A 17,871-nucleotide genomic window follows, 5' to 3' on the forward strand; every position below is an offset into this window, starting at 1 on the left:
GTCATTGCTCTCAACAGATAGCATGGTCGTCCACATTGACAACACCCACAAGAAGACAAGGCAGATATGTTTAACTGGAGAACAGAAAAAGTTGTGTGCATGTGTTAAAAGCTATAGGAAAAATATTTTTGTGTGTGGAAAGCAGGTGCGTATATTAATTGATACTCAACACCATGGTATTTATTACTGAATGTATTTGTATGGTATATACCTTCTTTCCCTTGAGGAACCTGCGCTTTAAGGTAGGAAATTCGTACACAATTACTCACGTGTACTGGTTAAAAAGTGGGCCGGTAAAGATAAATTATATTCGATTTTCTCAACTCCATGGTTCTCAACTCCGTGTCCATCTGAAAACTAAGGAATCCACGGTGTTGAGACAAGTTCATGGAGTTGATAATCCTATAGTGTTTGTTATGCTCATGCTCTTCCAAATATTTGTTCTTTCAATATATTGATAGAAATAAAGCTCGTTCATGGTCTAGTGACTAGTATGCTCGTCTTTCGTGCGTGGTTCTGGGTTTGTTTCCCGGTGGAAGCTCAAAAATTAATGGTGTTTACTTCGCACAGTGAGGCAATTGAAAAACTCATTTGAGTAGAGATGTACTGAAACCTGATCGCGCAGACCATCGCAACGGTCGTAGGAGCCGACACGCTGACCACGTGTCATTCACACTCAAAGGCCGGCTGGTGGGTCCTAGCCCATTTAAGGAGTGTTTCGCGGAAGTTCAGATTTGGTGCTGTAAGGTAACCGGAGGTAAAACTTCAGTCAAGTCAAGATGGATGGTATCTGTTTTTAACTTATTGACGTCTCAATCTTATGATCAGCTAATTGTTTTCTTTTCAGGGATTGTCGAAGAGTCTGAGAGCAATGTAATGTACGGACAGTCAATTTTATGACGCGGATCGGGAGGAATTTCTCGTGGCCTACTAAACCTGACGTTTAAAAAGCGTTGGCAGTTGTCATTCTGTGTAGACTAGAACAGCCCCTCCCTGTTTCCTCAAGACATTTCCTTCATTGGAGTGGAAAATGAGGGCTACTTAACAAAGAACATCGAATTATCCAAAGAAAACAGAAATGATGCGTGCCTTACATTGTCATTTAGTGTGCATTATACAGGGCATTTCAAAACAATACCGACAACGTTTGGGAGGTAATTCCTAACACCAACTGCACGGTGATTCCTAACACCAACGGTATTGCACTTTCGATCTGTTGACTTGATCACACAGAGAAGACAGACTGTTTACATAAGCTCAGAAAACAAATGAAGTAGACAATAAACAGGTTTAATGACTACTTCATCTGTTCCGTAAGCTTATGTGAAAAGTTTGTCCTCTCCATATGATAGTCAACATATTGAAAGCGCAATAATTTTTCAATATTCGATAAGTGTATGTGTATTTCTTTTTTTCTTATTTACGTCACATATTCATATATATATACTCAATTTTGGAACCTTCATTAGATATATTTTCATATGTTTGCAGTATTTTCTGGAGTATTTTTGTATAACAAATTACGTGTCATCTAGTTTGTTAGAATTTTATTCAACATAAGGAGAATAATTCTAACTTACAAAAACTATTGGAAAATTATTTCAATTTTTATGTAAATTATAAGCTTAATCACTTATAAACCAAAACTTATCACCCAGATGTATCACGTTTCTCAACTCCACAGCAATTTTCAACTCCGTGTTAACTAATCTCAACTCCGTGACCTATGGTCTCAACTTCGTGGGTGCTGAAAAGTTTATTATTTTTTATTTACTACACCAATAACGATTCAGCTCTGCTGAACACCTAATTAACATGGACTTAGTAGTAGTAAGTGCATGTGATATTTTTATCGAAATAGGCGACCATCAACGGAACAAAAAATTTCCAAGTGAAAATTTCCCTTTTTCGTGGAATCACCCATAACTGTATACCTTTTGGGTCCTCGACTGGAGATACGAATTGAACTATGTGGCAACGTTGCAGGTGAAAGTCATTGGGAGATCCGGGCTCGATTCCCGGAGGGAGTTCATGTGGTTCAGATTCCGCGTTAATCAGTAGGTGTACATTTCATATAAACTCGTTGCTGAACGGGACGTTAAACTCAAAATTAACTCAACTCAAAAACCATAAGTGCAACTACCAGTCTATCGAATAGTTACATCGATTCTCTCCTAATGACAGTTAAAGTCGATAGACGTTGACACTAGCACCAGTTACTAGCGCAACAATCGACGTAACTGCTTGATGGATACGTAGAGCAATGCCAATGGTTACAAGTTAATCTGCGACGTTGCTATATAGTGAAACTTTTGTTTCTCTGTAGTGGCTGAAGGAGGCTCCGGAGGGAATACCACTGTATAGCATTTTAGCTTTTTAACCTGAAAAATGACGCTTTGTTGTCCGTGAGTGCCATTTTTAGAACACCCGATATATATATATATATATATATATATATATATATATATATATACCATCGCTTTCGATATTTCGTGAGATGTCAAATAAATGGTAGATACATACTTTCTATTGTCATTTTTGAAAAAAAAATAGCAAAGTACGTATAATAGCTTTCTTTACGTGATGCAATTTATTTATGATTTAGCAGAGAGATCAGTTACAACTGATTTAATATTGCGTATAGTTACTTTTATTATGAGTACCGTCATGAAAGACTTTGAAACAGTTTAAGAGGCTTATTCACTGCGAAATTAAAATACCGCTAATTTTACAGTAATTACGTGATATCTTCAAATAGATAAAAGATAATCGAAATGTGGAACAAGAGCGCGCTAGACGGTATTTTTATTTTGCATGAGGTACCCTTATCACGAGTCACTTAGTAGCTTTCCAAGCGTAGTACCACTGTATTTTAAAAACGCGAAAATAAATGCCGATTTTCTAAACGGCTGGAAATCGAAAGCAGATAAGTGAGTCTTGATACCGATCTGTCATGTAAAATAATATTGTCTAGCGCGCTCTTGTTCCACTTTTCGATTATCTTTTATCTATTTGAAGATACCACATAATTACTGTAAAATTAGCGGTATTTTAATTTCGCCGTGATGGGGCCTCTTAAGAATAACATTTTCTGTTTTCCATGTGTTCTTCCTGTTACCAAATTATTACCATAATATGTACAAGTTTATAGAAAAAAAATCGAATAGTAAGTGAATTAAGTTTCTACATTATAATTTCTTTCTAGATAAAATGAAAGGCGCAAATTGAGTCTGTTGTAGAAATCTTTGTCCCATTTTCATACCTAGAGAAATTTTTATTTATGTGTTTATCTGGAGTTGAACGTTTCTCTTCAGAACCGAGGCTTCATGGGATATCGAACTTCATGCATACTACAAACGATATATATATATATATATATATATTCCCATTTGAGATAGAACCCAGTTCTCCCTTTTTAGAAGAGAAGAGTGGTAATCGTTTAGTCTAGAGGAAACTCATAATTAGATTTTTCTTTTTTATTTATATCATTGAGAGTCTCCTTTCATATTTATTGAAAACGAAGGCTTAAGGTAGGGAAGCAGCAGAACTATCTGTAACTCAGCCGTATGTGTCTGTTCGTTTTGGGTCTGCTCACTATGAAATGGGTCATACATATACGGTATTTTACCACTTCTCTAACCAGATGAAAATTAAAGAAGTTAGAAATATCAAAGTAGCACTTAAATTTATGTACTATAATGGAAAAGTGACTGTGACACACATGATTAATAATTTTGGTCTGTTTTTAAGTGGGAGTGCAGTTTTCTTGCGAGTAGTGCCATAAATTAGGATTAGGAATTGATTTCTTGGCTTACAGCATTTATGGCCATATTAGCCCGTTATGTAAGAGGGATGACGTCCATTGGCGATATACACTGCCCGGAGAATCTAGAAGGAAGGAAGCACCCTGGAACCATTATGTGAGGTACCATCCCAATATTTGCCTGTTATGAATGAGAAAAACCTCATTCAGGATGACGGGCCTGAAAAAGCATTTATACTTTTTTGATCGTGCGTCCCCACCGGCTGGTGCCATGGAGTGGGCGATATTTCGTAGTAATTTTGGGCATATGTGAGATAAGCAAGGCGCTTTCATTTTGTTGTACCACCTTGGAACAATTTTGGTAACTGTGAATAGTCTGGTTTCTATGAAAACAAGATTAGCAAATTAGAGGTTGTGAATTGGTTACGAGAGTGTTGATATGACAATCATAGACCAGCGACTGTGTTTTGCTAGATTAAGACTTTCAAGGACAGGAATAAGAGAACAACTAGAGGAATCAGTCCAGGACGCCCACGAACATCCAGATAGTCGTCGACAAAATTTCAGACATCATTACACACAAGAAACATGTAACACCTAAACAAGTTGCAGCATAAAACGGAGATGGGAAAGGCAGGCAACCATTCATGACATTATCACGAAAGAAAGACTGGAAATAAGGAAGAATTAAGTTCAGTGGGTTCCGTATGACCTCACCCAGCAACAAAACCATCAATATTGTAACACAGAAATAATTAGGATGTCAAAGAAAGGCGTAAGGAACTGCACCTAAATTGCCATATTTTTTAAACTTTTGTAAAATATTTTCGCTATTGACTGTTTTCTTACCTTGGCTCTTAAGTTAATTTTAAGGGAACACAAGACTCTCAAATAGCAAAGAGGATAACTAGAGGCTTAAAATTTTTGTTTTACACCACTAAGAGGTAACGCAACACTTCTTAGGCCAGTGGTTCCTAGGTGTTGCCACCCCGTCAATTACAATCACTAGAAATCAAAACAAGTAGATAATAAAGAAATAAATGACTTATGCAAAGAAGGTATTGGACAATCTTATTTCTGCCTGTCAACTGAAGGCGCCTCTTGTTATATATATATATATATACACAGCGCTTTATTTCTAAAAATAAACGTGCCGGTACGCTGCACCTTACGTTCATAAAGGTTAAAAAGTTGCATACATTTAGGGTATTAATAATAATAATAATAATGTCCAGTATCATATCGCTAAAGTCTTGTAACTAAAATCTCGTAACTTATATATAAATATGTTTTTAAAATGTCTGATTTTTATATCTTAATTTTATAATACAATAAACGTAATGATAATCAATATTTCTTAGTGATTTGTTTCTTGCTTTTTTCTCTTTCTGTAAACGGACGAAAGTAAACTGTATTGTTTGTTTTCAAGAGACATCAAGGGCTCCACAAATACTGAATTTCAATAACAACACACATACAGTACTTTGTTCACATAATGTATTTGGTATTTTCGAAGTTTCTAATCAACCTTTTTTTAAGACAGAAGAGGAAATATTCCATTCTCATTAAAAAGGTGCCGGTACGCTGTACCGCTATGTACTTCCAGAAATAAAACACTATATATATATTTCATAGAAATTGTCAGAGATTTTGACCATCGTTTGACCATGCTGGGTAGAGTGTGTGCTGGCATCTGGGTATCGTGGGGGGAAGTAAGTCCCTGAACTGTTCGTTCCATGGTGAGACGCATTGCAATGGAAACGGTAACGATGGAGTGAATCGACTAAGAATCGTGTTGCAGTCATAGTTCTATGCGAAGTGGACATGCCATCACCACAGATCTTAGCCAACCTGGTCCCCTGCAAATTAGTGAACTATTTATCTACCGCACCATCCAGTGTTACAATGAAACAAGAAGTATCAAAGGTGGCAGCTTAGTGGCAGACCGCACATAATGAGGACACCACAGGTAGTTAAACGTACAGCTGCAAGGACTCGGTGAAATCCTGTCAGAACTCAATCAGTGATGTCCCGAAAGATGTCCACTTTGAGGCCAACGATGTCCCGAGTGCTCAATCAGAACCTGGGACCCAGACAACGTGTAGTTCAGTTCCTGATTGATAAGTTACGCCATCAGAGAGTGATGAAAGCCAAATGTCCTCAAGTATTACGCACGAAACGGTCACAGGACAGTTCTCCTTTCCGGTGAGCTGCTGTTCATAGTTGAGCAGTCCTTTAATGCTCAAAATGACCATGTGTACGCATCATCAGTAGGGACAGGAGTTTGTCGCAAGTTGCGAAATCGCGAAAATTTTCCGACAAAACCGAGAGTTAGTTTTTCAACGAACTACGTCAGATTGACTGAGAAAATAGGTATTTTGAGGTCGCGACAAAATGCGATAACGACATTTTGAGCGAAATATGGCGCAAAACACGACAAATTGCGAATTTTTTAAAACATCAATTTCAGCTGTTAAAATACAGAAATAAAAAGTACAATTTTCCAACTAACGTTTTAGTTTTGCAACTGGCAACTCTCATTACTACTAACTTCCGTTACAAGTTCATAATTGGTAGTTGTGGAATGTGGAACATTCAACGTCATGTTAAAACAGCAGAATAATCGCCACTTCGGTATTTTTGTGGAATACGTACGCTAAAAGCGTTTATAATTTTAAAAATGATGAGTAAAAAGGGGACAGTACAAGATCGCGCAAATGAATTTGAAAAGTTAAAAGGTGCGAGAAAAATCCCTTCTAAATTTACATACCTTGAGGCAAGAGAAGCAGGAATTGAATGAAATGTACGAAAGCCTTGGAAAATTATTTGATCCCTCATTTGTTGGGTGCCTCTCAAATCCTAATATAATGTCTTTGTGCAAGCTTTTTGTTCACATACCAGGATTTTCAAAGGAAACTGCAATGTATGAACCTTTGTATACTGATTTTCATAAGAGTTTGAAGGAAGTTGTGATGCAGAGTCAAGATGTTAATGTCAGTGTGATGGATATTTTACTTGCAAGAGAACCAAAAGGGAGGAAAATTTAAATTTCAGTAACTTGTGCCTGTCTGCAATATGGCTTTCAATAACGAATACTGATTGTGAAAGGTTTTTTTTCGAAATACAGTTTACTAATCAATAATAGAAGGCTACAAATGAAAGAAGAAAATGTGGAAACGTGCAACATGCTGCATTTTTCATCAGAATAATAACTAACAGATGAGATACACAAGAAGATATTGCACTAATATATTGTATATATGTTTTCCTGTTTTCCCCTTTTTTTGCATGCGTATGTGTTTTTGGTGTATAGCTAATACAGTGTATGGTGTTGAAGATACTGTGCTAGTATTTCAAGTTTTTGGGCTTATAAAAAAAAAAAAGAAAGAAGTAATTTGTTGTTAGTTACTGCATAAAGAATAACTTCATTGCCCTAAGTATTATTATTATTTATTACTTACTGGGACCATATTAGAGTTTTTATATTAGAGCTTGTAAAATAATTTACTTAGTGACAAAATTAGGTTTCATATGACAGCCGCTAGACAAGAGCGTCAGTGAGACAGGAGGGCAACCGCCCCATTCCCACTCTGGATGTCAGATTTTGGGGCATTAAGGCAGTTTTAGAAACCTTTTGATATGCAAAGTCCAACAGAACAAGCTTGAGGTCCTTACACGGAATAAATACGGAGAACATACAGATGGGAAGTTTCTTAGGCCCAATTTCCAGAATTTTAAGCAGGCCCGAAACTCGAAAGTAGAGCTACCTTTGGAATACTTGGGCCAAAAAATATACAAGAGAGCAATATAGGTCTATAGCTCCTTACGGCCAATGAAAATCAATTATAATTGATCAAGTCCGTATTTATTTGGAGTAAAGACTTCAAATTTTTTTATGTTGGACTTTGCTCAGCAAAAGGTTTCTAAATCTGCATTACTGCCCCCAAAATCTGAAATTCAGGGTAAGGGGTGGATGACGGCCTCTAAACGAACGCCTCTCTCTAGCGGCAATTATATAAAACTATAGATTCCATCTTGTCATGTACTCTTTCTTTCTTTCATCTCAGATTCGTGGTTGTGAAAATAAGACGTTTTCTGTCGGTATATTCTTTTGGACATGCCCTGCATTTATTTAACGTAATTATGAATCATTGACTATGACATTCGAAGCTTGACTTGTTAATCATTCCCATGCTGAAAGTAAACAATATAATGTTAATATCTTAAATTTATGAGCAAGGAGGGCGAAATTAGCCCTCCTCCCCCATTCCATTAACGCCCTTGTCTAGCGGTTGTCCTATGAAACTCTAGCCCACACCCTTTCACGTGTTTTTTATTTAATTTATTTCGTACCCTTGGCTACGAAGATACTACGTTTGCTGAACAAAAATGAACCTTTCTGAAAATGGACTTGGATCCCTTGTGCTCTGAACGCCCCATGCCTAAAAACATTTTATGAAAACAGTTGGGGCCAAATTTATCCTGCAACCCAAGTTTGTTCGAAACGCATAAAATTAGTTTCTTTAGTTTGATTACAGTCTTGTATCAGTAGTAAGACTATATGAGACAGGGCTTTTTGTTTAAAGTGGGATCCGAATCACTAATTTTGAAATTTTACGTCGGATCGCGGTCAAAATCTATACAGCAAATTTTGACGTCTTGTGCCTCTACCCTCAAAATTTAATGTTAAAGACCGAAAATTGCGCCCTGTAGCGTAGTGCATACATACAGACAGGCGAACAAATTGAGATAAAATTGTCCCAGACACTGTTGTTCAGCACTGATGTTGCAATAAATATCACGCTTTAATTGTTAGTTACGCGGACGATTGCCATACCTTGGGCTTTCTCGCCTGGTTCCTTCATACAAGCTATGCCAAAGTGTAAACTTTTTAAGAAAATTTAGAACTGAGATGGGGAAGAGAGACGAAATAAAATTTTCATAATAATATGAAAAATATATTGTTGATACAGAATTAATTCTTACTAACGTTAGAATCATCAGAAGCAATTTTCAGATCATCACTTTTACCATTTGTTTAGGTTTCCAGCAATTCACAGCATTGCATTTTTCATAATAATTCTTCATTCTTTGAACTAAACCAACCATTTCTTTCTTACATGTTTTGCAATGAGCTCGTATGGTCGTCTGATGGAGTTTGCGTTGCTTTGAAAAATTTGCTCCAAATGATGTCCTTTTTTCTTTCCGTAAAACTCGTGTTAAACGATTCCAAGTTTACGGAGACTGAGAACCAACATGTACTGTATCAACGAATGTCTGCGATATTTTAATTTCAGAACTGCAATTTAGCAATTAACCTTTTTTTTTTTTTTTCCTGAATACATCACAAAAATTTGTTTTCATGATAATTATTTTATTTATTTTTAAATATCAGTTTACAAGTAGTTCAACCTTCGACTACGACACTTTCTCGCAAGTTAACTTGAGAAGCATTTAAACAATACAATATACGTTAAAAATAAGGGGGAAAAAAGAGACAAAATAAGTTATAGTTCACCACATTGACCTTTTGTAGCCACGAGAAATCAAAACATTCACATGGGAAGAAAGTAGTCTTCTGAATGGGGAGCACTTTTGACAGTTTTCTTTCTCTGGAAGAGTTTTTTACAAAAATAAAATAAAATAAAAATATGTTTAAAATGTACTAAATTTGTTTTAAACAAAACAACCCTGCTAAGTACCATTCATGTTTCCCAATCAACAGTAGACCTTCCAACAGGATTCTGCCTCCACGCACGAGCACGATCAACACAGGAGTGGCTACGGGCCAACGTCCCAGACTTCAACTATAAACTGTGGTCAATGCTTCAATCAATGGTCTCCAAAAAGAGACATCTAATGTGGACTTTCTGAAGTGCGCCCTGATCAAGGCAGCCCGCTACTTTTCCATTGACACTGTTCGTAATTCCATTGACGAGAGTCGTGGCAGACTCCAGGCCTGCATCCAGGCTCAAGATAGATATTTAGAAAACTGATTGGTGCTCTTTATGCTCCATGCTTCCTCTTTATCTTACTAAAGAGAGTCAACACGGTGTCTGTATTTCATTTCCGAATTTCTGACACTATTTATGAAATGACTAGGTATATATTTAGATAGTGTTGAAAGGAGATAAGTGTAGGTGTTTCATAGTGTTAAAAGGAGATACGTGTAGATGTTTCGAGCATTTCCTGGATGTCGATATCTTGTTCTGAAATCGTCTATACATTATTATTATTATTATTATTATTATTATTCAAAGCAAGCTCATATTTCGTACGTTGTATAATACTGTAATCAATTACATGTGATTTAATAAAAATAAACTTTATTCCTACCACACCATTTCTTTCTGTCTCAAAAGGTGGGTCAAGGACCTGCTTTCTTTTCTTGCGATATTGTGAAGAATAGGGACAATGTTTTGGTTGCAATAGGATTAGAGGGAAGGAAGGATATAATATGTAGAAAGTATGGATATAAACGTGGTTACCATAACTTCACAATACTATTTAATTTATGTTTTTATTACTTTCAGATTTTGGCGAATCCGAGATTGATCCAACATTTTCATCGTTCTCTTTTATGAATTGGTCTGTGGATGAGGAAGAGGCTGCCGCTGAAAAGAATGAATTAATTGAAAGGCTGCAGAAAGAAACAGAACATGCGTTCGATATGAATGCCGTCCCTGCGGATGACGATAATATTCAAGATGACTTCATTGCGGGTGAAGGTAATTTTTCAAATATAACGAACGTTTTTCTTGCTTAAGATGTATTATTATTGACAAGAACATATCTTATCTTTGCGATAGTAAGAAAATTCTAAGAAAACCTGTGATTTCGTTAAGAGAGGCATCATCAAATCTTGTAAGAATTCGAAATTCTGAAGAACATTATAAAACTGATGAAGACATGCTTTAATAAAGCAAACATTCAGATGCAAATAAGAAAAAAGCTTTCTGATTCTTTCGGAATCTATTACGGTCAGAATCAGTGAGACAACTTATTCCCATAACTCTTTAACTTAGCTTTAGGAAGTTACACGGTGAGGAAACATTCGGAAGAACAGATAGCTAACATTAAATAAGACTGAATTAGTTCCGTGTGTACGAAAGCGCTGTAGAACAGTCATTTCCAACTGCATGTTCTGTAACGTCGCCGTTTGCTGCTCCCATTGTCAGCAAACTACACAGAGAGAAAAAGGAGCAAACAGGAAGCTTGGCGCTGAGAGATGTAGAGCAATCATTTCCAACTGCATGCTCTATGACGTCACCATTTGCTGCTCTTATTCTCAGCTAACTACACAGAAAAAAAAGGAACAAACAGGACGCTTGGCGCTGATAAAACTCAGTGGTGACAGATAAATAAGAACAGTGGTGGTTTTGCAGGTAAACGCTATTTGGATCTATGAACGAATGTACTATGCCAACATAAGTTTTATTCCAACCTCCTGCCTTGTAATTTCCTCTCATTTGCTCTACTTGTTATCTCTGTTCTTTCGTCAATCGTTAAAGCGTGCTCCTGCGTCACACAATGGCATGGTGGAAATGACTGATGTAGAGTTTGTTATGAAAGCGCAAATATGTTTCTTTAAAAAGAAAGAAGAGAAAAGCGGTCTGAAAGTGAATGCAGATAAGAGGAGTATGGTAATAAATCGTGGCCATATACACAAAAACAAAGTAATTAATAATACAGGAGGTGAAAAAGTTCAATAGTTAGGCGAAGTTATAAGAAACAAGGTCAAAATCTAGGGGAAAATTAAGAGGAAAAGTAGATAAATGACGGAAAAATACAATGAGTTAGTGCTTTTATTTAATTCTGTAATAAGTTTACTAAAAGAGTTGTTACGTTGAATCTCTGCTGTTGATTTGGGAGAAGTGTTGTAAAGGTTGATTTTAAGTGTCGGGATTCTGAAGATGATGTGAAACAAGGGTATTCAGGTATCCAGAGTATCCCATATCATATTAATAATAATTAATTATATTAATTAAAGTAGATGACTTTGTGTATAAGAAGCAATAAGATGTCTGTATTAGTAAATTCATTAAAATAAAGTAGCAAGGTGTTTTGTAGTGATTGGAAAAATCCTCTGTGTATTAAAAGTAGTTACTACTGCCACATCTTGAAATGATACCTAGGAAGTATAAATCCATCAAGAAAAATCAATTCAGTATATTTATCGCAATATTATAATAATATGGATATGAAATATAATACGAATTTTGGTTTAAGTTGTAATTAGAGTTTACTGCGACCAGTGCTACTTGATTTTTTCTTGTCTTTTTACATTTAGATGGACTGGATGGTGAGGAGGAGAATTTCGAGAAGACGGTTGCATATGGCTGTCATGAGAAGGAAAACACAAAACCAGTTGATTTAATGAAGTATGTAACTGCAGTTCCCCAGGAATATTCGTACTTCGAAAAGTCAGTTTTTTCAGCGTGGGCTGGGCCTAAACACTGGAAGATAAGGCCGTTCTCGAAGGGTAAGTTTTGTTTTCCAACTGCACTGTCTACGACGACTGTTTTGTTATTATTATTATTTATGATGCTAGGAACAGCGATTAGCCGGATACAGTACTTTATCAAATTCAGTTCAGTACACTCGGAAATATAGCTTCAAGCAACAAAAAATCCTTACTATAGTTTCAAATCAACCATAATTTGTAACTTGACCTTCATTAACGCACATATGCTGTTCTTTTATTTTAAAACATAAAAATTCAAGAAAGGTAACATTTGTTTGTTAATTTTCTTGAGAATTTTTCTCGTTATAAATTTCTTGTTATCGTACTAAAGAGGATTATTAATACCTATATGTCATTCTTTAAATTCTTCTAATATTAGGAAGTAACTTCATGTTTTGAACCACGTAAGAGCTGCGCAGTTCATTTGTTCGGTTTTCTATTAATGATAAGTCATGAGTTTTAAGACATAAATATTGGTGATTTTATTTTGTATTTGGTGTAATTTTCAGGATGGATTGATTTAAATCACGATTTAAACCTAGATTTGAATCACTTGATTTTTTAAATAAAAGTCGTTGATTTAAATCAAATTCCGAAATAAATTAATTTAAAGTGAAAATAAGTGAAATCCCGTTTTTGTTCTGTTATTTCGATTATTGACTATAATAATCATAATATAATGAGACTAAATGTATGTACAGAACAGTATGAAAACGAGTGTCATGCAGAGGATGATTAGGGAAAATCCTGTTTTGAACGGATAACGGGGAATCCCGGTTTCTTCTCTTCGTATAGGGTTTTTAAATCGTTAACTAATCCAGCGGGGAAATCACTGTCGACATTTAAGACGAAAATTTTCTTGTGTGCGCGTCTGTGTGTCTGTTCCCAGAAAATAGGGGCGTATTTAGAGGGGTTCGATCCCCTCTCCGAAACTTAAAAATTTTTAGATTTTACAACTTTACGCGAAATTTATGTATTTCGTGCCACAAGCTAGTTCCGATTTTATGAAAAAATATGCCCCTGCCAAAGACCAGTAACTTTTGTGGAAAAAAAATGTGTCATGTTGATAAACGTTGCTGTACTTTTTCCTTAATGCTTAAGAAATATTGTTTGGGATTGAAATAGGTTAACGATTGGGGATAAATTAAAAATTGAACTCCCAATTCTTTCACTTAAATTGCATAATTAACATTTAATACTAATTCCTAATGTTTTTACTTCAGTTCGTGACTTCTATTATACGAGGTGAAAGATTTTACTTAAATCAAAAAAATCAACAACAAAAATTAAAAATAATAATAATAATAATAATGATTATTTTCCACGAATTTTTGAGAATGAACTTCGGCTGTAGAGTTCCTATTAAAGATGCATACTGTAATTTTAAAACCTGAAACCTTGTACAAAGAAGAAAGTATTCTTTTGCCCAAGGTATACGAAAGGGAAACAACAGTTCTAACTCTGTCCGAAAGATGCTTCAACACGTGTTGAAGGCTCTAGTCTGTAAGAGATCATGTCTTCAGGTGAACTACAGATAATCAGTTAGATAGAACCTCGGGAGTTTCGCTTACGTCCACTGTGGAGAAAGAAACAAAGGTATATAAATCTTCACGAAGAGAACAAAATAAAATGTTCTTTGTCGTTGAACATTTGAGAACCCAAACAATGCTTCAAACCATCTCTTTTTAAGTTTCCATAAAAGAATAAAGGGAATTAATAATACTTATTTGCAGTAGCAGTTCTTGAAAAATACCACATCAATAAGTTTTAAATTTTGCCACTACATACTAACTGAAGAAAGCTTCATACAGTTTCGAAAAACTGTATACAAGAAATAGTATATAAGGTAAGCTTTCTTCTCTTAGATTGTAACCTTTAGATAGAATTAATTTTTTTCCTGATTTCTCTGAAAAGTGACTAGTGCTTATTTCACAACGAAAGCGAAGTATTCTACTCCGTCGTGACAGTTGCCAATTATTAATGCGTAAATGTTTTTTCCTTTTATGTGAACACTTCGTGTCTTCAAGCTGATATTAATTTTGAATAACATTTGTTAAAAAGAGTTACATAGGCCTAATAGCAAATCTGCGCGCACTATGATTATAGATCACCAGTGCCTTCTGTATATGTGTACGCTATTGTATGCAGAAATCAGTGCTGCCCACGATACAAGACAAGACAAAATAGAACTCGACCAATAGAAACGTATATATCTTTTCGAGACGAAATTTCGTTTTCATGATGCTTTTCAAGACGAAACAATCTCATTTCGTGGGTAACACTAGTGAAAATAACATAGCATATGGGGGTAGGATGGGTCAGTGATAAAGCAGTCATCTCAGGTTCCAAGGATCATTGGTTTGACTCTATGCCATGTAAGTTTGTGATGGACAACATCATATCCGTGGGCTTTCTAAGACTTTACTTTCCCCCTTTTACATTTCACAGTTTTTTCTTATATACATAGTACTTTACATAACTATTAATCGAATTTAAAGATTGCTATAATTGGCGACCGAGCTCGGCCAGGGATAGACTCGGCTTTTACGTAGTACTTTTATTTATCAGTAACTATTGGCCAGATCTGAACCATATTTAGTGGCTGGGCTCGGCTCGCCTTGTATATAGTACTTTTCTTGGTAACTACTGGCTGGATCTTAACTATATTTGGAGGGCAAGTAGCCCATTGTCTAAGGAATAAAGATATTTGATGGTCACACTCGGCTAATGATAGGCTCGGCTCGGCTGGCTTGTATGTGGTACTTTATTTGTTGGTAGTTACTGCCCGGATCTGAACCAGATTTGGTGGACAAGTAGACCCTTATCTAAAGAGTAAAGGATCGCTATATTTGAAGGCTGAGCTCGGCTCGGCTCGCAAACAGAGGCTGTGTTCCACATCTTTCCACGCCGGAAGCTTCTGAGTTCATCAATTGTTTCCCTTGTTACAATTTCTAGTAACCTGATAAATTTAATATCGTCAGTGCATCTAGACACCGACACTATTAATTGATTGTGGTAAATAATTTATAATAATTGGAAACAGTAGAGGTCTCAAGGAAAATCCTTATGGAATTTCTCTTCAAATTGGGGAAGGGGGGCATGGTGGCTTACCTCTGGTGCGTAAGGTCCAAGGTTCTATCCCCGGCCAAGTAAGTTTGTGGCGGACAACATCGTGTCTGTGGGTTTTCTCGGGGTACTCCCATTTCCTCCCACTTATCCTTCCACCGGTTCTTCCATCATCATTCACTTGCCTTAATCATCATCTCCCTTATCCTAATGGGCATAATCGTGGAACGTTAAACTGAAATATTTAATTTTATTTTTCGCCTTCGAATCGTAGAGAATATCGTACCTATTTCTACTTTATATGTTCTACCTCAGTGGTTAACGCGGACCCTCTGTTCATTCGATAAGTGATCTGCGGACCCCTTTGCAATGTTATCTTAAATTCCACATGGTATTAAAATATACATATATAATTAGAATTACCATTGATTAAAAAAATAAAGAGAAATAATGTAATAGGTAATTTATCCTAAAGATACGTGATTGTTTCCTACTGAACTTTCAAGGCTGATTTTTTTTTAACGGAAATCCACTTTATAAACAACTTTCTCAAACGTTGGATCGTTAATGTGAGGAATGAATTTTTTTCCCCTTAATTGTATTGAAATCAGGAATATTTTTGTCACCATCAATCTTAGGTCCAGACCAATTTAAGTCAAGAGTTAATCGCAGAGGCGGATTTAGGAACATTTTGGGAGGGGTTTCTCATTATCAGGGTTTGCCCGTTTTAGGGCTGGACCCACCTGAAAAAACCCACTTTAAAACCCTCAAGGCCTTTTGAGTTTTTTGTTATTATTATTGGTACAACTAAGGTGATCATATTGAAAGTGATTTTTTAAATCAGATTTTGGACTTTCCTTGGGCGAATTAGATGCTTTCATGTTAAAGTATACAACAACATTCAACGTTAAACCTATGTGAGTGCATTCAGTGAATAGAAAAGCTTACCTTAGCTTAAGATAATTATAGAACAAATTAATGTATGGATTGTGTTTATAGCCTATTTAAAGAAAAATATGCAATGTTATATTTTAGAAAATACTTTCCATGAATATTGTGCTCGCCGAGTTGCTACTCCTCAAATAAGCATTCTGTAGAATCAACATCAGGAATAGCGTAAAATCTTTTGTCAAATTTAAGTTGCTTAATGCTCGGAGTTCCGAAGACTATGTAACGCTACTGTTTCAAGTACTGAATTTAAATTTCCGTACTAGGGGAAGTGTCGATGTTCAGTAAAGAAGCTGCATTTTCGGGGAAAACCCGTCGTGAAAGAAGTGCTCGTGAAATTCCCGCAATTGAACGCACAAAGCATCGGAACTGAATACTTCAACAATAAAACTACGTATTTATTTTAAGCTGGAAGATATTTAATTTAATTTAAGACATTTTGAAACATTTATTTTATAAAATATGAATTATCTCTTTGTTAATTGTTTTAAATTCATTTTCGGGAAAGAACCGTCTTGTTAGTGCTAGGGAAATTCTCGTAATTGAACGTGCAGAGTATCGGAAGTGAACATCAACAATAAAACCATTTATTTTACACTGGAAAATATTTGCCATATAAGACATTTGAAACATTTATTTTATAATACATGAATTATATCTTGGTTTTAAATTAATATATTTGGTAATCATATTTGGCGAATGTTACTAAGGCTCCTGGGATGACTCGATCTACAGGGTACAAGCACGGACACACTAAATTTCCTGTATAGATTTTGGTGGCATACCAACGTAAAATTTCAAAATGGCGGTTTTTTTTCTTCAAAATAGCGGGTATCTACCCTACAAAGAGCAATTTTCGGCCTTTTAAGTATAAATTTTCAAAGTAGAAGCACGAGATACTGTAAATTAGCCGTATATATTTTGGTGGCGATCCAACATAAAATTTCAAAATATCGGCCATTTTTTAACTAGCTGGTATCCACGCTACAGGGTACAATTTTCGGACTTTTAAGTTGAAGTTTTGAGGGTAGAAGAGACATTCTTAATTTGCTGTATAGTTTTTCTCAGCGATCCAATATAAAATTTCAAAATGGCGGTCATTTTTTTTAAAACAGTGGTGAACAGAAGATTATTGCAAATTGCGACAATGATAATCTTGAAATATAAATCACATTTTAACACCTTTTCCCCAAAGACATTGAAATCTTTCAAAAAAAAAAAAAAAAAAAAAAAAAACGAAAAAACCCGTGTGTGTCCTGGTAGGTTGGGTTTTTTCAAAAATACCCGTTTTTTTCAAATCCTGTTCATTATTTTTTAGAAAGCCCATAATTGGGTGGAAGGCTTGATGTTTATAAGCATAGGAATGACTAACATTTACTTCTTTAAAAAAAAATCTGGAATTGGTGATAGTGGTGGGAGCTTTCCGGCACTCGAAGAGGAAATCCATATAATCCCGAGGCGTCGTGCAGTTAATGTACAACTGCTTTTGGAAAAGTGCCCTAACAAAAAAGGAATTTCTTTCACTTGAAGTAATCCTATAAACGATTGGCCAGCTTTAGAATAGAAATTTAGTAAAGTAGGAGAACATTTAAAGTTACAACCTTAGGTATAATTTCTAATTGCTTTCATT

The 17,871-nt window shown here is 35.6% G+C and overlaps 1 protein-coding gene across 2 annotated transcripts in view; it reads left to right on the forward strand.

The window, feature by feature from the left end:
- barr (non-SMC condensin I complex subunit H) overlaps window positions 1-17,871 on the forward strand; it is a 72,456-nt gene that overhangs the window by 24,240 nt on the left and 30,345 nt on the right. For both annotated transcript variants that reach the window (XM_081734300.1, XM_081734302.1), the window contains exons 7-8: window positions 10,297-10,491; window positions 12,054-12,245. In XM_081734300.1, coding sequence (XP_081590426.1) covers window positions 10,297-10,491; window positions 12,054-12,245 — 387 coding nt within the window. The remainder of the gene's footprint in view (window positions 1-10,296; window positions 10,492-12,053; window positions 12,246-17,871) is intronic.

The sequence above is a fragment of the Thermobia domestica genome, chromosome 12 (genome assembly GCF_964235325.1).
Source record: "Thermobia domestica chromosome 12, izTheDome1.hap1.1, whole genome shotgun sequence".
Taxonomy (NCBI): domain Eukaryota; kingdom Metazoa; phylum Arthropoda; class Insecta; order Zygentoma; family Lepismatidae; genus Thermobia; species Thermobia domestica.